Consider the following 22,934-nt stretch of genomic DNA (forward strand, 5'->3'; position numbering starts at 1 on the left):
GACGCAGCTGTCCTCATGAGCTAGAAAAGTGGAGGTTTGTCTTACCCCATAGATTTACCAAGTCATCTGTAGCTATTGTCTGGCTCTCCCTGTTCCCAGCTTGGAATGAGAGAGGGTCTTATGAGTACCCTTTAAAAAAAGACGCAAGACGGCAAATTTTGAGGACTGACGATCTCATGAATTAACCGAGTCATTATACTGTAAGTCATTACTGTAACCCTTTTATCCCCCAAAGGACGTACTGGTACGTTTCACAAATCTCATCCCTTTACCCCCTGGGATGTACCGGTACGTCCTTGCAATAAAATGCTATAAATTTTTTTTTTTTTCATATTTTTGATAATTTTTTTTGAGAAACTTCAGGCATTTTCCAAGAGAATGAGACCAACCTGACCTCTCTATGATGAAAATTAAAGCTGTTAGAGCAATCTAAAAAATATATACTCCAAATTGTGCTTAAAAAAAAAATAACCCCTGGGGGTTAAGGGTTGGAAAGTTCCAAAGAGCCTGGGGGTAAAAGGGATAAGTGGAGGATGAATCTTTTAAATAGAAAAGGAGGTTAAAATCAAATCGAGAAAATTAGGTAACTGAATTGGTGATGAAAATGTTACTGTTCTTAACCCTTTTACCCCCAGGCTATTTGGAACTTTCCAACCCTTAACCCCCAGGGGTTATTTTTCTTACAAGCACATTTTGCAGTATATATTTTTTTAAATTGCTCTAACAGACTTAATTTTCGTCATAGAGAGGTCAGGTTGGTCTCATTCTTATGGAAAATGCATGAAGTTTCTCAAAAAATTATCAAAAATATGCAAAAACAAATTGTAAATTGCAGTTTTTTTGCAAGGACGTACCGGTACGTCCATGGGGGTAAAGGGATGAGTTTTTTTAAATGTATCAGTACATTCTTTGGGAGTAAAAGGGTTAAGATTTCATTTTTCCTTGTTTCCTTTACTCACTGGGCTATTTTTCCATCTCGGAGCCCCTGGGCTTATAGCATTCTGCTTTTCCAACTAGGGTTGTAGCTTACCAAGTTATAATAATAATAATAATATAATCAATGAAAAGAATGATGTCAGTGTATTTAGTCATCTCATTCCTTTGTTAGTAATGATACGAAACTCGTCAAAACCACCAGAGGGGTAAAGACATCCTTTTGAGTCCGTCGTCTACGCCGAGCGGCGATATTAATTTTATGGACGGAGAGACGATGAAAAATGAGGAACCGGAGCTGTAGTTAACTTGTAATACTTATCCCTTTCACCCCCAAAAGACGTACCGGTACGTTCTTGCGAAACACAGTTAATTACATATTTTTACATATTTTTGATAATTTTACGAGAAACTTCAGGCATTTTCCAAAAGAATGAGACCAACCTGACCTTTCTAGGACAAAAATTAAGCTTGTTAGAGCAATTTTAAAAAATTATTTAGCAAAATGTGCTCGAAATTTAACCTTATGGTGGGGGTAAAAGGGTTAAAATGAATCAGTTCTACCATTTGCATCGGTTACATGTTACGCTGGGGCACGTACAACAAGGAAAATAAATAAACCGAATCGGTAACCAACTTGTAAAACTTATAATAAAATCCGCAATCTAAAAAATGAATCAGTTCTACCGATTTGCGTCGGTTAAACGTTACGCTGGGGTACGCACAACGTACGTGATAAGGCGTACAAGTAAAATAAATAAACTGAATCGGTGATCAACTTATAATACTAATAATAAAATCCGCAATCTATAATATGAATCGGTTTTACCACTTGCGTGGGATACGTCCAACACACGTGGTAAGCTTACTGTACTAATCTTATATTATAAAATAAGAGATAAGGTCTTCTATATTCCTTCTGGTGATTATGAAATGAAGAATGTACAAAGCTTCTTAAACCTTTTACCCCCAGGCTATTTGGAAATTTTCAACCCTTAACCCCCAGGGGGTTATTTCTTTTCAAGCACATTTTGCAGTAATTTTTTCTAAATTGCTCTAACAGCCTTAATTTTCGTCATAAAGAGGTCAGGTTGGTCTCAATCTCTTGGAAAATGCCTGAAGTTTCTCAAAAAATTATCAAATATGCAAAAAAAATGTAAATAGCATTTTTTTGCAAGGACGTACCGGTACGTCCATGGGGGTAAAGGGATGAGTTTTGTGAAACATACCAGTACGTCCTTTGGGGGTAAAAGGGGTCAACATTGATAACGTTACTACAGAAGTTCCTCAACTTGCAAACATTCGATTTATGAACATTCGGAGATACAAATACAACTGAATTACACTAATACAACAATAATCTATCATTTAATACAGTATGCAAAACGATATTTGTAATAACCTACTATCTAGTTCATATGAAACCCAACTATTTCTTGAATTTTTTAGCTGGAAATCATAGGCATGGAATTCAAGTTAGGCATATCCTAAGACAAAATTGAACTTACAAACAGCTTCTTTAAATAAGTTCGTACGTTGAGGGCCTTCTGCGCTGTATAAATGCGACAGTGAACCTGCTAATGCTAATCAAGGATATAAATGATACTGACTGTAACCCGGTGGAGATTCAGTTGGTAATAAAACAACGCAAGTTAGAAATGATAAAAGATGAAGTCTTCGAGTGATCACTGCAACTTAGTATCAATTGTCGACTGTCTATTTTTGGGCTATGTACACTTGAAATTAATATGAAGGTATTAAAAATACTTTATAGTAATTTGTATTTTTCCTAATTATACAAACCGAAGACCTTTGATGGGTGTATGATTTTAACGGCCATTAAACTTTCAATAAGGTAAACAGTAGGACACACCGCCATGTATGAGGGTGTACCAACCGTGTATCACACGATTGTACATAGTTCATTTGGTGCTATTATAGTATGCTATCTACCGTCGAATTTCTACTATAGTATGCTATCTACCGTCGAATTTCTACTATAGTATGCTATCTACCGTCGAATTTCTACTATAGTATGCTATCTACCGTCGAATTTCTACTATAGTATGCTATCTACCGTCGAATTTCTACTATAGTATGCTATCTACCGTCGAATTTCTACTATAGTATGCTATCTACCGCCGAATTTCTACTATAGTATGCTATCTACCGTCGAATTTCTACTATAGCATGCTATCTACCGTCGAATTTCTACTAAAGTATGGTATCTACCACAAAGTATGTTATCTACCGTCAATGTTAATCCTCCTATTTGATGAGGATTATCAAACAGATTACTTACCACAAGTATGTTATCCTCATTGGACTTGAATGATAGCTTAATAATATTTATTGGCAGGACAACAGGGGTGCATAATTATAAGCAGTTTGTAGGTTAGGTTAGGTTAGGTTAGTTTATCAAGTCGGTAGTAATACTCCTTATTAGAGGCGGATTAGCAAGTAGACCGTATCCTTAGGAACCGATGGTAGGTATCATAGTCAGAAAGGGGTGGTAGATAGCAAAATCGGCGGTAGATAGCATACTATAATAGCACCGTACATTTTGTGCTTGTATCTTCGCTCTCCCCTCGCACTAAATAGAACCTGAAAAAACATGTCTTTTTCTCAGAGGTAACGGTGTTAATTTTGAACAGGAAATTTCAAGTTCAAAATTGACACTGTTACCTCTGAGAAAAACAGACATGTTTTTTCAGGTTCTTTTTAGTGCGAGGGGGAGAGCGAAGATACAAGCACAAAATGAACTATGTACGATCGTGTGACACACGGTTGGTACGAGGGGTAACCGTCACTTTGACCTATAACCTACGAATTGCAGGGTAGTCGAATATACGAATACAAACTATCGTGCTTTGATAGGCGACGTATCCTTAGGAGGGAGGCAGTCATTATAACCAAGAAGAGCTGATTTAATAACCTGGGAAATGTCAATGCTTTTTGGTCCTCCGGAAGAGTGAAAGCGACCCCTTTCGTACTCCCAACTGCCCGAGCATGAAGATTTGGTGGGTGTTCGGCAAGGTAACTACCAGAGAAAAGGTAGGCGGTCAATATACGATGTCTGAATATATGGCATTTACGGAAAATGGGTTTGAATATATTCTGTTTATCCTCACTCTTGTATGGGAGAATAGAGGAATTATTTCAATACAATCTTGACTGCAAAGAAAATTTGCGTACAGTAATTGCATCTAGTGTCTGGTACAGCTCATAACAGAACAGCTACTGCATCCCAAGAGGCGAAAAATTAAGGAAAAATGGTCGGACATTCTCACCTTTCACTCTCGACTTGCATCTCGACCGTTATCTTAGACGAGAAGCTTCTTGTCTCGTGTCAACCGTTATCTTAGATGAGAAGCTTCTTGTCTCGTGTCAACTGTCATCTTAGACGAGAAGCTTCTTGTCTCGTGTCAACCGTTATCTTAGAAGAGAAGCTTCTTGTCTCGTGTCAACCGTTATCTTAGAAGAGAAGCTCTTGTCTCGTGTCAACCGTCATCTTAGAAGAGAAGCTTCTTGTCTCGTGTCAACCGTTATCTTAGACGAGAAGCTTCTTGTCTCGTGTCAACTGTCATCTTAGAAGAGAAGCTTCTTGTCTCGTGTCAACCGTTATCTTAGAAGAGAAGCTTCTTGTCTCGTGTCAACCGTTATCTTAGACGAGAAGCTTCTTGTCTCGTGTCAACTGTCATCTTAGACGAGAAGCTTCTTGTCTCGTGTCAACCGTTATCTTAGAAGAGAAGCTTCTTGTCTCGTGTCAACCGTCATCTTAGAAGAGAAGCTTCTTGTCTCGTGTCAACCGTTATCTTAGACGAGAAGCTTCTTGTCTCGTGTCAACCGTCATCTTAGAAGAGAAGCTTCTTGTCTCGTGTCAACCGTTATCTTAGACGAGAAGCTTCTTGTCTCGTGTCAACTGTCATCTTAGACAAGAAGCTTCTTGTCTCGTGTCAACCGTTATCTTAGAAGAGAAGCTTCTTGTCTCGTGTCAACCGTTATCTTAGAAGAGAAGCTTCTTGTCTCGTGTCAACCGTCATCTTAGACGAGAAGCTTCTTGTCTCGTGTCAACCGTTATCTTAGACGAGGAGCTTCTTGTCTCGTGTCAACCGTCATCTTAGACGAGACGCTTCTTGTCACGTGAGAGCCAAGCTTGCTTTACAACCTGTTAAGCACCTACCACAATTCCATAGGTAAAGACATCCAAGGGCCTAGGGGGTATACTCAAGAAGACAGAGGGCAGTGAGGGTTCTTCAGATGAGTGGCTAATAGGTCAATCAATGGGAACCAGAAAAAGGGCAAAAAGTAAGGACTACTCTGCTTCTACCAACTGCTCCTAGGGACTGAGCTTGCCCGCTAATGCATTCCTCTTGCACAGAATGAACCCTGCAGACAGTTCTACTACGCTGTAGATCGTCCAAATGTGTGCCTGCTTCGCCAACTCGCTGAGGGACCGCGATAGAGTTCCTCTTTGCTTACTGACGTAGTCTACTACGGTAGTGTTGACATTCATCAATGCTATCAATCAAACTCGGCTGATGTCCAGGAGATTTCCTCCTTCAGACCACGATCCTGAGGAGCTCTGGTCCCTTTCTGGTCCCTCAGGTGTACGCTCCACACCTACTTGGATGCATTTTTGAAAGCAGTATCTCTGGAGATGATGTTTTTGATGTTCAGCCACACAGAGAGATTGCCTCTCACTAGAACCAGAAACAGAAGATGGGGGGAGATCGGCAGTTGCTTAACAGTGATGATTCAGACACCAAGACACCGCTGTAGAGATCTTTGGCAAAGAAGGCCATGAATTCCGAGTTTCTCCAACGGCGAAAGATGCACAAGCAGAGGTTGTTGCACCATCAGAAACAGTTGCGTTATTTCCCACATTCTGTTGATAAGATCGTCTGAGGGAAAGAGTCTCGTCGATGCCGTATCTATCAACATCCCTGAGTACAGTACTTCATCTATCTCTTGGGCGTAAGACTCGATATTTTCCGGACCAATCACAAAATGAAAGACGTCACTCAATCCTGGAGTATCTAGCCCCTCGAGGATGACAGGATCAACCAATCGTCGAGATATCTCGGATGACGATTCCTCCTACGGTGGCAGACAAGAGAATACACTTAGGGACCGGTAGACAGACTGAAGCACTGGGCTTTAATTTGGTACACGATTCCCTCAAAGAGGAAGCGGAGGTACCTACTGTCACACCTATGGATTGGTACTTAAAAAATGAACATCCTTCAGGTCCAAAGAAATAAGTTTTCCTTTCTAGCATCTTCAAGTTGAACCAAGTTTGTCGTACGCTCGTTCAGATGAGAGAGGTTTACAACTGGTCTCCATCCTCCAGGCAATTTTACCCCTGTAGAATCCTGGAGATCTGTTTAGGATAACTTCTAGCGCATTCTTCTCCATCATCACCTTCACCTCTGCCACAAGCACCAGAGGTTAAGACCATCATTGGAAATCAAGTGAGGGGTGAACAAAAGCTGATGAAAAGAAGGGGTACCTGACGCGAAGGACTTTACAACGCAACTATTTCCACCGTGCCATTGCCCTAACTTGCAGCACCTGGAGAAGGGGGATATTATTCTTCCCCAGGTTGGGGACAAGAGGCAGGGATATTGTCCCCCTGAAGTTATCGAGGGGGAAGAGGCTGGAGTAGCACCTCGAGATCTTGGGGGGGCATCGTCAGCTTCTTCATAGCTGACTTGATGAGTTGTGTGAAAGCCATCGGAGTAGTTGATTTCGAGGGACTGGGGACCTTGAAAGTAACCGCTCATAGGTTGAGGGAGTCATGACTTTCCTTTCTCCACAGCAATGGTAGCATTATCTTTCTGTGAGAAGAATGTCATAGATGCCAGTATCGATATTTCATGAAGGGCACACGCCGCTTTCTATCCTACATGGCTGGTGAGCAAGAAGCCACTGTATACATCCTCTTCAGTACCCAATTTGCACATTGATATGCCAACTGATGCAGGAAGTCGGTCACCGACTATGTGCCTGAGAGGACAAGGTTGGTTTTTTTCTTTCTTGCCAACAGGATATACAAATCCTGAGATGAAGTGGTCAATCCAATACAGTATATTGTTTGAGGATTGCCATGGCCGCAGCTTTTATGGTGGAAGGATTAGAGTTAAGATCGAGGCGATCTCGTAATCAAGTTTCTCTGCTGTGGTACCTGTTATCAGCATTCCCACCGCTGGATCGATTGGAAGAGGCGATGGATCTCCTTCTCGAACTTCGCACCTAAGGTACGATCCTGATTGAGCATCCTGCGCAAGATCCAACAACAGCATCCCAAGAGAGCGCTTTGATCCTCCATTAATGACGGCTGTTATAGCACCCTTGAATCCTCTCTTGGGTACTGAACTCATAGGATCCAAGGACAGAACTGGGTCGACACGCTGCAACAGAAGGAATCAAAAAAGCGTCGTTTGGCTGCCAAAGTTGACCTGCCCAACACTCTTTCCCTCTGAGGCTGAAGAAGCATGAGGTGCCTTGGTCTCCAAGGGGCCAGGAGAGAAAGCATGGTACTGAATAATACGAGGGCACGTTCAAGGAATGCCAGTCTCTGGAGGAGGAAGGGCTCCAGCAAGAATTACTATACGCTGATGTAGAGAAGGCTCTGGGTGTTCTGAGGAGTGATGAGAGGATCTCATGACATCACTTGTTCCTGAATCCTGTCACAAAGAAGTGGAGATTAGGAAGATCCTGCCGGGTGGCACGATCTCTATGCTTTGGAGAGTCACCAGAGATAGACCGGTCCCATCACGAGGAGAGCCCTCATGGCTATGACCGGTATGATATCTTAATGAGTAGGAACTGGCGACTGAGGATCGGAGTCTATAAAGAATTTCGAATCCAGTTCTCAGGTACTATCACTCGGTCTCAGACGAGAAGTGTTCAATCACGCGGAGAGTGAGCGTAAGAAGACCGGTAGCTTAAAGGGCCTGAAACCAGACAGAAGGGAAATTGGCGGCTGCTTACCCGTAATGCTTCCAACAATCCCGAAGCAATCGCTGATGTGGGCGCCTACGTAGATTGAGTTCCCACAATGAGGAGAGAAGTCTCAAAATACATTATTACCGCCCTGCCAGAAGTTCTCGATTGTGCTGATTCCCTCCATTTTCTGAAGCAAATATCATCAGCATAAATGATTGAACATGATTCTCAGATTACAGCAAAATGGAGTTCAGCTGTTTTGGACAAACCGACAGTCGAGAAAACCCAAACAGGCGAGACTCGATATAATAGGTATCAGAAAATGGAACGTAAACACATCGTGATAGAAAGTCTGAAGATCTAGCTCTGAAACAAAAACAAAAGCCTAGAGGAAAAGGAGATAATTCTGGCGGACTGCACGTCGAATATCTAGAGTGCAAGAAGACTACTATTTCATGGTAGACCGTACAGCATTTGCCGTCTAACTTTTGGGTAGGAAGATCATTGGTCACCGGGACCCAGATAGCATCTCCAATGGGAGAGTTGACAGTAAATGACCATTAGGATGGTGGATAGAGCGTCATAAAAGACCTAGCCTTGTCTGTTTGGGAATAACCAGCTTCAGGTCAAGGAGAAGCATGTGACTGCACCCAAGCAAAGGTCGAACAAGAAGCTTCCCAGCTGATCCTGGAGACGGGTTTCATGGTAGGACACTCAGTGCAAGAGAAGAAATTGACCCCATCGCTGTTGTCACTTGAAGCCAGTCTTCTTTAGATTCGTGCTGGCCGATGATGACGCTCAGAGAGAGAAGCAATGCGCAGCAACACAACAAGGCGATACATCTTTAGTGAGTTTCCAGGATCGGCACACACCGAGGGAAAGATGAAGGCCGGCGACCGAGGAACTTTACTTCTGACTGAGCACCGGCGATATCAAAGGAAAACCAAAATATGTTCGTGTTGGCATTATTGTAGTAAAGTCACACACAAGACAGCAACGGACATAATGTCCTACAGGAACAATGTCAGATAAGTACCACAAACAACTATCATACCAATTACATTTAACAGGAGCACTGCATATCTTTGGCTTCTTTCATCTATATCGTTCAAATGCAACTGTCACAATGACCATTTATTCAATCAGAAAGAAACGAGAAAGATTAAAACAGCCGGAGGAAGACGCCTTAAAGTATGCAAGTCGAAGGGACAGTAGCTCTAGCTTTCAGGTGGACAGGACCTACCCATAACCAAGCCAGTAATTATGTTTACCTCTTAAAAAGCTTGATAGCCGTTTCCAGCTTAGCTCAAGTTATACTCCTGTTACAGGTCGAAATCTTGTATTACGTTTAGGAACAAAAGCAATGTATATCATATTGAACTTAATATGGGAATATCTACTATAAATTATTTTTTGTATCCTATCAGGTATGAAGGTAAGCTACGACTTATATACAATAAACAGATGTACTCTGAGTACTGCTGCTGTTGTGTAAGCCGAGTTTTGTAAAAGATGACTGAAGACTAAGTCTCCTCCCGTCGTACCATACCCTCAATCACTGGTCAAAGACACTCTGACGTACACTCTTTACGTATCATGAGGATGAACACATCTCCTAGGACAGCTTGAATAAAGCGCATGTACGAGGACTAACGAGTTACAAAGCATTGTACGGGGATTCGATGATTAACGTTGGCGGTGCACGGGGAAAGATTAATCGGACCGAGGGTTTTTTTACAAAGGATTCTTACAGGATTATTACAATAACGAGGCTAATTCTATCTTCACCCTATAAATTGTTCTGGTTTTTTATGTAGCCTACATTCAAAATACAGTGATCACTCATGTAGTCTACAGTTTTGTAATAAGACCATTTCAAAAAGGTTACTACGTTGGTAAATACTCGAACACCCATAAACATCAGAAACCCAGAGTTCATCTTTAAACCTGCCAAGGACGGGATAAATAACTTAAGGAGAACAATGTAACGTGGCTCAAATCTCGGGTTTTAAAAGTCCGGTCACGTAACGTTGTATATTCCAAGTCAGGAGGTTTTATACCCTTTGGAAAAATTGCCAAAATGTCTGACTTAAAATATACTATGATTCATATCTGTAGGTTTATAATATAGATAAATTTAGCATATGACTTTACCATCTACCATTTAACCCTTTTACCCCAAGGCTATTTGGAACTTTCCAACCCTTAACCCCCAGGCGTTTTTTTTTTTTTTTTTTTTTAAGCACATTTTGCAATATATATTTTTCAAATTGCTCTAACCGCCTTAATTTTTGTCATAGAGAGGTCAGGTTGGTCTCATTCTTTTGGAAAATGCCTGAAGTTTCTCATAAAGTTATCAAAAATATGAAAAAATAAATGTAAATAGTAGTTTTTTGCAAGGACGTACCAGTACATCCATGGGGGTAAATGGATGTGTTTTGTGAAACGTACTAGTATGTCCCTTGGGGGTAAAAGGGTTAAATATTTTGATTTATTAATAATCCAGTACCTCCAATTACTGGAATCCCCTGGATTTACTGGAATCGCCTTGAAAATTACCGAAATCCCCTACAATATCACTGCAAAACCTTAGAAATCGATAAATAATATGGGTTTTGATTAAAATACGTTATTTTTGTTTTTAGAATTTATATTTTTTATATATTTGCAGGTAGAACCTTGGCTAGGGGTTGTGACCTGGGAAGGGGGTCCGGGGGCTTGCCCCCGGATAGGGGTTGTGACCTGGGAACTACTCGGTTAGGTTAGGTGGGTTTGTTAGGTTCTGTACCCTTTCATATTTTGTGTAAAGAGTATATAGAAAAATGCTTTAAAATACACATTTTATTTAATTAATTTACTAAAAAATAATGTAAATTAATAAAAACACATTGTTTATCGATTTCTAAGGGTCTGCAGTGATATTGTAGGGGGATTTCGGTAATTTTCAAGACAATTCCAGTAATTCGTGGTTCCCCTAAAAATTTGAACATAGCAGTTTGTAGATCGGTCATAGGTTAGCTCATCCATAAAAAAAAAAAAATCCATCTCATTTTACAACACAAAAGAATACTGTCCGTAATAACTCGCAAACCTTATATATGCGGCTAGTCTTTAGCAACTTGGTGACCCCACAGTTACTTTTACTATGACTTAAAAGGAGGTTTATAGAACGACAGACAAGGAATTTCAATACTATTATCAATGAATTATTTCCTATCCACAAGGAGAGCTCCCCTTTACCTTACGTATATCGGGGTATTTTTACGAAGGGAAGGCGGAGCTAATTTCTACCAGGACTAGCTATAGGGTGCGTCTGACGTCCTATAAATTACCCAATGAGGTTTTCAGTGTATACCATAATGATTGAGAACACATAAATTATACTATTGTCCTTTCCTTCGCTGAGGGAGAACACACGATAAGCATAGACGTCGCATACTTTATTTAACGAGGCTAAGGGATGTAACAAGGTCTACGGAAGGCATTCGATCAACGGGCGATTGTTACAACGTACGGAACCTCTGTAGATCAGCGGCCAGGTATTTCCGCACGCATAGAAAACGGGAATTTCGTCCCTTTTGTAAGACGAGGCCGCTGTACTACAAAACCTATGTCTGTTCTACAAAAGAACACTCCCTAGCTTAAACAGCCCCACCTAACGTATCTCAAGGAGCTTTTTCCCAACATAACGGGAGGGTAAATGCCTTACCGAGACCCGCCTTTCAATGCCCTATTCTTAATCGGCCGTCATCATACATGTGGCCGCGATCATACATACACCCTAAGCGTACATGTGATAATTAAGATTATATTCATGTTTTTATGTAAATCGTGTTTGTTAGATAAAAGAAAATTTTAAAAATTAATTTTGACGGCAGTCTTGCTAAATACATGCTATATATATAAAATTTAATTTTGTACATTATTATGTTGTTTTAAAAGGAGCTAGTTTAATAATATCATATATATGGTAAGCTAAATAAAATAACAATCTTAAAACTAATATACGTTTAAAATTACGTGAAATAAAGTCTGGCTTGGGGTAGTCACCCTCAGACACGGTACGGTCTCAAAGAAAATGGCATATTTAAAGAAAAATATACATAATATCTATATAAAATTATAATTAACTTGAAGTATACTATCTCAACTTACGTGAAATATACTTACAAAGTCTAAAAAAGTATGAGAATTTATAAAATTTTGTCGAAAAACGAACACAAAATGTAGAACGGCTTCTACTTTCAGTTACTAAGATGTAAACAAACCTTTAAGGCTGGGGACTATCGTGCTTTTAACCTAAAGGTATCGTATTTATAGATGATTTGAGTGTTATTTTTTTTCTTACAGACTGATTTTGAGATTTATTTATAGTTTAAATAATATATAATAGTATTTTAAGTATTATATTTAAATAATTTATATAGTTTATCTACGTTATCAAAAGAATTATAATAATTTTTTCCGTACTTTTAACCTAAAGGCATCGTATTTATAGATAAATTTTATTGTTATTTTCTTTTATAGACTGATTTTTATATGTATTTATAGCTAAAATTATTTATAATATTATTCTAAGTATTATTTATAAATGATTTATATGATTTATCTACTTTATTAAAATAATTATAATCATTTTTTTATGATTATCGTACCTTGAAATGAGGTCTGCATTGGCGTCTTATGATTGAGTTATTTTTTCCATAGGCTCAATTTACGTCATATATCTAATTTTATATAAATTAAATTATATATAAGAATATATATAAACTCTTTAAGCTTTATTTTATAGGTTTTTTGCATTTAAATACGCATTGTAAATTATGTCATATCGTATGTGGAGGATTTAAGTTATCTTACATTAAAGATGATCTACACGTGACATATTTTTGTTAGCTTTATTTTGGAATTGTTTTTCTTATATATACTTAACTCTTTAATTAATTTCTCTTTATTAAATTGTATCATAATTTATAGTAATTTGCCATTATATATATGGACTATTAATTTTATTTCGTCTTGTCTAGGCACTAATATCATATAATCTTAGTTGCCAGCGTATTGTCAGTAAAATAGGCCTATTATTCAAGCCTATTTATTAGGAAAATAAATTTGCTATTTTTAAATCAAAAGCCTTATAGGCCTACTGTATTCTAAAAAACAATTAATTTCATGCTAGATAACTTGGTAGAAAGGATTCTCTCTCTCTCTCTCTCTCTCTCTCTCTCTCTCTCTCTCTCTCTCTCTCTCTCTCTCTCTCTCTCTCTCTCTCTCTCTCTCTCTCTCTCTCAGCTGGTTTAGTCTAGAACAACAAAGCCCTTTTACAGAGACTACATTCATAGCTTCAATGTTTTAGGGCAACTGTATACACAAAAGACAGATGTTGGATTTGGAGCAATTCCTTATTTTTACTGTATTTTCTTAATCTTTAGTTTTGATACTTTAAATTTACTATCTATTACGAGGAAATATATTCTCGAAACTTAATTAAATCTCTTCGTTAGGCTATTATCAATCATTTTGTATTCTCGTGTGTGTGTGTGTGTGTGTGAGTCATATAAAGAGGCTGTTCTTGTTATAACTGCATTTAGCCACGAGAATGTTCTCTCTCTTTTGTTCATAAAAAAACTACTGAATTAAATATATACATTATTTACCAATTTTTTATTTGAGTAATTTGTTTATCATAAGAAAATCAACTAGAAAAAAAAATAAACAATATTGAGTTCAACATTAACTCAAATTTTCTCTTTTTCATCTCTTTTTGTTCATAAAAAAAACAGCTGAATTAAATATATAAATTATCTACCCTTTTTTTTATTTGGGTAATTTGTTTATCATAAGAAAATAAAAACAAATTAATCAATATTTAGTTCAAACAATTAATGCAAAATTTAATAGCTCAAATTTTCTCTTTATCATCTCTTTTTGTTCATAAAAAAAACTACTGAATTAAATATATACATTATTCACCAATTTTTTTTATTTAAGTAATTTGTTTATCATAAGAAAATTGAAAAAAATTAAACAATATTTAGTTCAAACAATTAATGCAAAATTTAATAGGTAGGCCTACAAAATCAAAATCCACATTTATAGAAAACAGATTTTATTATACATGACTAACATCTCTCGGAAATTAATATCTTTTCCTTACACCAAGATTAAATGAAACATTTTTCATAACATTTTCTATTAAATGAAACATTTTCCATAACATTTTCTATTAAACGAAACATTTTCCATAACATTTTCTATAAAATGAAACATTTTCCATAACATTTTCTATTACATGAAACATTTTCCATAACATTTTCTATTAAATGAAACATTTGCCATAACATTATCTATTAAATGAAAAATTTTTAATAACATTTTCTATTAAATGAAACATTTTTCATAACATTTTCTATTAAATGAAACATTTGCCATAACATTTTCTATTAAATGAAACATTTTTCATAACATTTTCTATTAAATGAAACATTTTTCATAACATTTCCTATTAAATGAAACATTTTCCATAACATTTTCTATTAAATGAAACATTTTCCATAACATTTTCTATTAAATGAAACATTTTCCATACCATTTTCTATTAAATGAAACATTTTTCATAACATTTTCTATTAAATGAAACATTTTTCATACCATTTTCTATTAAATGAAACATTTTCCATAACATTTTCTATTAAATGAAACATTTTTCATAACATTTTCTATTAAATGAAACATTTTTCACAACATTTTCTATTAAATGAAACATTTTCCATAACATTTTCTACTCTCCAAGATCTTCACCTGAGATCACAGCTATGTAGGCCTATTGCCAGGCCTGTAAATCAATACTTGAGTAATACGGGTCCCTGACACGTAGGAGACGAACATGTTTACGGTCGAGAAAGAAAACGGGGAAGTTACCGGTTGGAGCCGGTTACGCGCGAACCAGGGCCTGTATGAACGAGATTTTGTAAAAGCACAGGTACATATGTATCTGGCTATGTAGCAACATAGCTACATATAAACCTTGTTATGCATGAACTCAGCTACATGTTGACCTGGCTATGTACAAACCTAGTGACACGCGAACCTGGCTATACGGGGACTTGGCTATGTATAAAACTAGTTTTTCCTTGAAAAAAACAAACAAACTAAAGACACTGGTCTAGTTTAAAACTGGCAAACATTTGTATAAATCAGAAGAATATCATTTTTTCTAACAAAATATGGATAAAGATTAAAATAAACTAATTCAAACAAACAAAAATAAACTTAAACAGTAGACACTTGCAACAAAATAATATACTTCTTTGTACATGCATGAACAGGAAACAGGAAATGCCTTGATAACAGCTTGAAATATTGTGTTCCTATCAAATCATAAATATAGTTGTTATGTTCTTTTGTTATTTCTTTTTACTTCCTGACGCAATGATTAATAAACTCATTATCATTGCTTCCATTCTGACAAAATATTCTCCTGTCAGACAAGATACGCTATCTCATATTTCGTCTCCGCAGTTTGTGCGAACGGGTCTCACGTCGAATAAGATAGAATACAACGTTGGTGATAATATCACTTCCACCAGTATGCCAAAATATGAACAAGTTTTATCGTTATTGTCATTATTGGACCCTCGCATAAAGTTGCCCAAAGTAGGCCTATCTATCCTCTAATGGAAACTGGACATATCTGGTAATGACATTAATGTTCGAGCTTACTCGCACATGGGTCGGATGACTAAATGGGAAAAAGTCGAAGAGGACAGTCAAAGAACACTCACGTTTCGCTTTACGCAAGAACCTCTTGCAAACTCTAATACGCGATTCGATCACGTTATCAACATCTATCGGAGAACCCTATTGGATGCCTGCATCCTTTTAAATACTGGTCAGGGTTTTATAACACGTATATAACTACATTAAACTATTTAAGATAACCTAAAGTTCAAGTATTGGAAAGAGCAATCGCAGTATGAAGCATAGAATACTGTCCTTAAATGACATTATGTGTCCTTTTACGAGTATTTCAGTTTATACGAGCCGGCGGGCGTGCGTCATAACAAGTTTGTAACTATGGAAAAGTGTGGCTCATTGTAAGTGTGGAAAAGCATCGCTTTGTATGTATGGAAAAGTATCTGTAACTAATTATGGATTAGTGTGTCTCTTTGTAAGTATCAGAAACTACGTCGCATTAAGAGTACGGGAAAGTGTCATTTAGCATGCAGAGTTCCATATCTGACGGCATGGAATGCGGTGTATCGGAAGAACGTTTGGCTCTGGAATGACTAAGAAGAGTACAACAGACTAAAGACATGAATGAGGAAGAGTGAAGTCCAGTCTAACTGTTAATAACTTTCAGTCTTTTCAGTCTTTTTCACTTGCTCTAGATTTCTTCAATCCACTGATAAATCATAAATAGTATATATTCTATAGGCCTACAACACAATCAGAAAGAATGGTACTCCATACATCCTTTTTCTGAGAATCATATACATGTTTTCACGCGTGCACGCTTAACACAATATTGGCATCTAGTTCTCCGAAGCTTTGCACTCAGTGTACGCACAGAGAGGTTTGGCTGCGAGGAGATTATAATCACAACGTAAAAGACTAAAAACTATCGTCTATCATTCCTTTGGCACAGCGCGCATCTCCCTACTAAATACCTTATATATCACAGATTAAAGAAACTGGGGGAATAGTTCAGACCGGTCCTCGTGCATTGTAAGTCACAGTTTTCTGACCAGCATTTTTCTTTGTACTACTTAAGTCCCACATCAGAGGGAAAGAGAGAGAAGGGACTCGCGGGACTTACGACATCCTCCTCTCCCTTACGTCTCCTCCGTACACGTGGATCTTCCTGCTGGAGATGGCGGCCGTCGCCTGGAGGATGTTCGTGACGAGGGACAGGAACAGGAAGCAGGCCAGATACGGCACCAACCAGAAATAGTAGAACCTGCGGAGACACAAAGAAGTCTTGTGATTGGATCGTCATGGGCATTCCAATGGCAAAATAGCAATGTACAGAAAGCTTAGAATCATCACGCTCAAACATATCTCTACAGAGTGTTGAGTGCTACAGTTATACTGTAAAATCAACAGGCAGTCGAAAACATTAAACCATCGTGCCAAACCCACCTCTTGGATAAGATCCCCTCCAGGTCAGTTCCCTCATGAAGCTTGAGCAGGGTGAGGCCAAGCTGAAGCTGGGATCCTTCAGTCAGAGCTTTTGACTTCAAACAAGCGGGGTAAGATGAGCTCGTCACGTCCAGGCAGTCCTTGCGGTGGTACAGGTGGAAGAGTCCCGGATCGGGGAATCTCAACACCTGTGTAATAGTAAAAACAAGATTATAAAGAACTTATATAAACACATGAAAACATTATGATGCCAGATACAAATTAATCAACCAGTATATGAACAAAGTTCAACTGTTCTTGCCTCACCTTGATGTTATCCAAGCGGAGGAACTTTTCAAAAAGGATCTCGTCTTCACCTCCCCATGTCTTGAGGTCCGGAAAGCCCCCCGCAGCCTCGTAATCCGAGGCGTACATGCAGGTCATGCCGAACCCGAATTCCCGCCAGAATCCGGACTGTTCCGTGACTCTCAACTGGTCTCTGACGACTGGGATGTCTTTGTCAAACAGAGGGTAAACTAGACGTGGGTTGTACAGCGAAAACAGGACTGGATAATAAACCTGGAATATGTTTGAAGAATGTAGATATTTAAAAAAGTAAGCAACATTAATAAGTTCACATTTATGTTGAAGAATAGATCAAAATGATATATTTAGAAAGCATCTAATAGTAATAAGTAAGTTTAACACTTTTGGAGAACTTACGATCATTCAAATTCAGGACAAAACTCAAACACACCTGCCGTCCTTCTATCGCATTGCTGCGACACCGCCTGAAGAAATCGGGATGCATGAGAATGTCAACATCGCAGAAGAAGAGGACCGAAGAAGGACTGGTCAAATCGGAGAACCTGACCGACTGAGCTCCAGTATGCAGGCCCCTCCCTCGAGAGAAGTTCTCCGCCTCTAAAGGAATGAAAGACCACTTGACCTGTGGCACAGAGGAGAGCACGTGGTTCGTCAGTTCTTGCGCTTCCTTCATGTTGTCGTCAGAGAAGTAGACGACTGTCAGTGACAGGTGAGGTTCCTCGGGAACGACGGCAGTCACTAGGTGGTCCAGGAAGACGGCGTATTTGTCCAGGCGTCCTTTCAGTGTGATGATTATATTAACGATCTGTTTGGAGACATTAAATATATCACAAATTAACATTATCATTGCTGTTTGATTTTTAAAATTTCCACTGTTTTAAACCATAACAGCTGATAAACGCGTATACACGGGACATCTACTCACCAAGCGATTGCTAATCTCAATCGATCTGATAACTTTCGGCGGCTCAAGCTTCTGGAAGAGAGTTATCCTATTCGTGACTTCCTTAACGGGATCATCGAAAGCGAAGTCGTACTCGACCCCTTCGTTCAGCCATCTGTATCTGTGGAGGGTTGGGAGAGAGTTAATCCCTCGAATAACATTCAATTAGGCAGCCGTCCCATCCTAAGTAAGCTTATCTCTCAGTTAAAGATGTAGATGAGAAGAGTGATACTCTTTAGCAAGAATGTAGATTGATTAAGCTCTATATACCTCAGCTTATCAAATTTATTCACTTATCAATTCCATCATCCTGGTGGATTTTGTTAAGCTTCCATTAAAAGACGCAATACATTTTCTGACAAATCAATTCAGTTGAATGATACATAAACTGCAGTTTTTTTGTGGTAAGACAATACTAAAAGAGCAGTTTCTGCAATGATGCGGAAAATGAACAGAACAACGAACGAAAGGACCCATCAGTTAGATACCAAGACGAATCGATACAAACCAATAAAAAGAGCATAATAGATTAGGGCATAGAAGAGAGACCTATTGATTAGCTATGCATGGTGCCAACTAGTGGAAAGGCATAAAAATGGATGGACTAGTTAGCTTCACACTAGGTGCAGAGGTTGCCAACTAGTGTAAAAGCACATAAAACGAGTGTACAAGTTAGCTGAGTGTTAGATGCAGGGAATGCTAACTAGTGCAAAGGCATGGAAAATGGTGATTCAGGCAGAATAAAAAGAGAGAAGGTTGGTGACTCAAGGAAAACCTGACAAATTAATGAGATTTCAGACAACGAAGAAAGTAGCAAAGCACTCACCTCCCACCTACAAATGTTCCTCCGTCCTTCTTGGTTTCCTTCAAGTGCCGCAACGCCACCTCCCGCACGGAGGACAGCTGCATCTCCTCTTGCCGGGTGAGCGATCGCTCGGCCACGCCTTCCGTCTGGTAGGTGTGGTACGCGTCGAAGTAGCGGAACGTGACTTCCTCGCCGCTGGAACACAAAAGGAGGGGTAGTTAGGAACAAGATTCCAAAGCCAGGAGGTTTCATATGCATACGCAAGGCCCATTAGCAATGCATCAAACTCACCAACACACCTATTTGGAGATCATTGAAATTTAACTACTCTGGAGCAATTACACTGTTTATCAAATACCGCAATAGTCCCTAGAAGAATGTGTTTACATACATATATGATTAATCTATAACTACTTCCTAATTATCTAGCAATTCAAACACAGATAAGATTAGCAATGCATAGTTAGAGTAATTAAAAAATCAAAATCAGAAGTAGTCCGTATAAATGAACTTTAATACACTACGTAAACATGAAATTTCTATTCTTTCGCATTCTATCAAGACTATATAAAATAAGGATATTGATAATGTGTGTTATTTATAACATATGAATGATACCATATTCAAATGAAAATGATATTCAAAGAGAAAAACAGATGAGGATTGGCGTGAGGTGGGAAAACGCTGATAAGATAAGCTCTTACAGAAAACATTGTCTAATCTTCCGTGTGCTGTACGTCTGCTGCAGGCATCGCTCAGAATAGTAAGCTAAACAAGGATTTCAATATGCCAAACCCGCCTCCACGCCAAACGGTTCAAACTGTATGCTAGGCCTAATGCATTATCATATACTAGGCCTACTGTCTGTGGAACTACTACAGTGGGACTACTCTACGAACTGTAGCTCTACTTACAATGCAACTCTCGGATGGGGGTAGTTGTAAGGACGATCATCGTCCAGCGTCGCGGGGATGCCGGCGTTCGAAACGGGCGTGATTTCCTCGTGTGCCGTGGAGGGCTCATGGCCGCTGGTTACTGGGATAGGATGCAAGTTTGCTTAATTTGAAGACTATAAAGTAAAAATTGATAATATTAACAGTAATGACAATAGCTCACATTACATTTTCCATTATCAAACAAAGCAAAGTTAGATGTTTCTGAGCTATTTCTATATCAAACAAGAACATTTAAAGCCTAAGCTATCTTGCTCTATATAAACATGCTAAGGTTAGGTTTCTGTCCTATATCAAACATGATAAAGTCAGGCCTATGCTGTTCATATCTAACATGGTAATGCTGGGACTAAATTGTCCGCCCCAAATCAATCGTTATAGCGTTAGACCTACACTATCTACCCTACAGAAAACATAAGCATATGATATATGGCCTATATAACATTTATGATAAGGTTAGGCTTGTGCTATCTGCCTTACAGTAAACATGATTAAGTTATTCATATGCTGTCTGCCACATGTTGAACATGATAATGTTAGGCCTATGTAATCTACTCTACAGCAAACATGATAAAGTTGAGCATACACTTTCTGCCCTATATCAAACATGATAAAGTTAGGCTTATACTGTATTTCCCCTGTAGGAAACTTGAAAAAGTCACATATAAGCTGTCTGTCCTTTACTAAACATGATTCAGTTAGGCCTAAGCTGTCTGCCCTGTGCCAATTATAATAGGCCTACATGAAACTGTTAGACCTAAACCACCTATCCTAGTCAAACTATTTCAATCAGGGTTGGCTCCAAGGCAGGAATAAAACAGATGGTCACTGCTGTCTTCAAATATTTAAATGGAAATGAAACAAAGGCCTACATAACGGATTTTGAGCGGAGCGAAAAATCTATCTTTGGGTGAGATAGCCATGACGTCCTGATGGAAGTTCCTTCTTAGTATATTTATAGTTAAATATAACCTAGGAAGCTACTAAGAAGGAACTTCCATCAGGACGACATGGTCTGAGCCCAAAAAACGGATTTTGAGCGAAGCGAAAATCTATTTTTAGGCTCAGGCCATGTCGTCCTGATGGAAGGTTCCTTCTTAGTAGCTTCCTAGGGTATATCTAACTACAAATATAACCTAGGAAGCTACTAAAAAGGAACTTCCATCAGGACGACATGGCCTGAGCCCAAAAAACGGATTTTGAGCGAAGCGAAAAATCTATTTTTGGGTGAGGTAGCCATGTTGTCCTGATGGAAGTTCCTTCTTAGTAGCTTCCTAGGTTATATTTATAGTTAAATATAACCAATGAATCTACTGAAGGAACTTCCATCAGGACGTCATGGCCTGAGCCTAAATAGGCCTATATAAACGTTTGAACTCACTAGGCCAGACTGTAGTAGCAATGAAGAAACCGGCAGTCAGAAGCAGGACGACTCCAAAGCAGGGACCTGTTCTGACCTTCCTCGGGATGAACATTGTAGGTTGGCTGTATAAAAGGAGAGATAATACAATAGATACAATATATACATTATACAACGGCTTTATTAATGTATTTATTCTTAGTTTTATGCATTTATTAAGAAGTTTTGAGTAAGAATACAATGTTAGGCCTATACGTTCCAAGAAGCTTTTAAAGTATATATCTCCGATTGACTGTATAAAATGGGATATAATACAATAGATACAATATATACATTATACAACGGCTGTATTAATGCATTTATTCTCAGTTTTATAGGTTTATTATAAGGTTTTGTTTAGGAGTACAATGCTAGGCCTATACTCTCCCAGAAGTTTAAAGTAGATTATATCTTTATTCTGAGAGAGAGAGAGAGAGAGAGAGAGAGGAGAGAGAGAGAGAGAGAGAGAGAGAGAGAGAGAGAGAGAGAGAGAGAGAGAGAGAATTTATATTCAAGGCATATAAGAACCAGACAAGCGTCTCATGCATAATGGTTAAGAAGGAAGGTTTCTTAAGGGGGCGTGGCTTACGCTCACAATGACCCTGGGTTGCTAGATGTACGATAACTGTCTGCCTCGTATTTTAAAATCTACATTTTTTACTTATATATAAGAGTTTTTTATACATTAGATGTATAATATATTCGATGAATTGTTCATTTTACATTATAATGAATAATTATTATTCTATTATTAAATATAAAAGGTTTTAAACTCTTATTTGTTTGAAATAAACTTAACTTTTATATATAACCTTGAAAACAATATCTTTTTCTGTCATTATTATTATTATTATTCCTATTATTATTATTATTATTATTATTATTATTATTATTATTATTATTATTAGCCAAGCTACAACCCTAATAGGAAAAGCAGGAAAAGATCTTATATATATATGAAATAAACTTAACTTTTATATATAACCTTGAAAAAAACATCTTTTTCTGTCATTATTATTATTATTATTCATATTATTACTATTATTATTAGCCAAGCTACAACCTTAATTGGAAAAGCAGTAGATCGTTTATATATATAAACTATAAAAACTTGAAATAGGAAGAAAATTGAGACAGAATGGCGTGCCCGAGTGTACCCTCAAGCAAGGGAACTTCAAGATAGTGGGTGACCTTGGCCAGGTGGAATCCTGTTTTCCTATTAGGGTTGTAGCTTGGCTGATGATGATAATGATAATAATATTAATAATGATGTTAATAATAATGATAATATCAATAATGGTAATAATAATGATAATAATAATAATAATGATAATAATATTAATAATGTTAATATCAATAATGGTAATAATAATGATAATAATAATAATAATGATAATAATATTAATAATGTTAATAATAATGATAATAAAAATAATAATAATTATAATAATAATAACAATAAAAATAATGATGAATTTAGTAATAATAATAATAATGATAAAA

The 22,934-nt window shown here is 37.8% G+C and overlaps 1 protein-coding gene across 1 annotated transcript; it reads right to left on the reverse strand.

The window, feature by feature from the left end:
• Positions 1-15,106: 15,106 nt before the first annotated feature.
• Positions 15,107-21,517, reverse strand: LOC137633663 (chondroitin sulfate N-acetylgalactosaminyltransferase 1-like). The gene is made up of 8 exons (XM_068365912.1): positions 21,414-21,517; positions 19,994-20,114; positions 19,101-19,274; positions 18,257-18,395; positions 17,762-18,136; positions 17,332-17,583; positions 17,026-17,213; positions 15,107-16,843 (listed from the first exon to the last, which is right to left on the reverse strand). Exons 1-8 carry the CDS (start codon positions 21,505-21,507, stop codon positions 16,699-16,701), a joined length of 1,488 nt encoding a protein of 495 aa, XP_068222013.1. The 5' UTR covers positions 21,508-21,517; the 3' UTR covers positions 15,107-16,698.
• Between the last annotated feature and the right edge of the window lie 1,417 nt (positions 21,518-22,934).

Source organism: Palaemon carinicauda, chromosome 43, assembly GCF_036898095.1.
Source record: "Palaemon carinicauda isolate YSFRI2023 chromosome 43, ASM3689809v2, whole genome shotgun sequence".
In the NCBI taxonomy this organism is placed as follows: Eukaryota; Metazoa; Arthropoda; class Malacostraca; order Decapoda; family Palaemonidae; genus Palaemon; species Palaemon carinicauda.

Coding starts and splice junctions, on each gene's coding strand:
- LOC137633663 (XM_068365912.1), bottom strand. CDS start 21,507: ATGTTCATCCCGAGGAAGGTCAGAACAGGTCCCTGCTTTGGAGTCGTC. Junction 20,115..21,413: donor TGCTACTACAGTCTGGCCTA/GTGAGTTCAAAC, acceptor ATCCTATCCCAG/TAACCAGCGGCCATGAGCCC. Junction 18,137..18,256: donor TTGAGATTAGCAATCGCTTG/GTGAGTAGATGT, acceptor GTCTCCAAACAG/ATCGTTAATATAATCATCAC.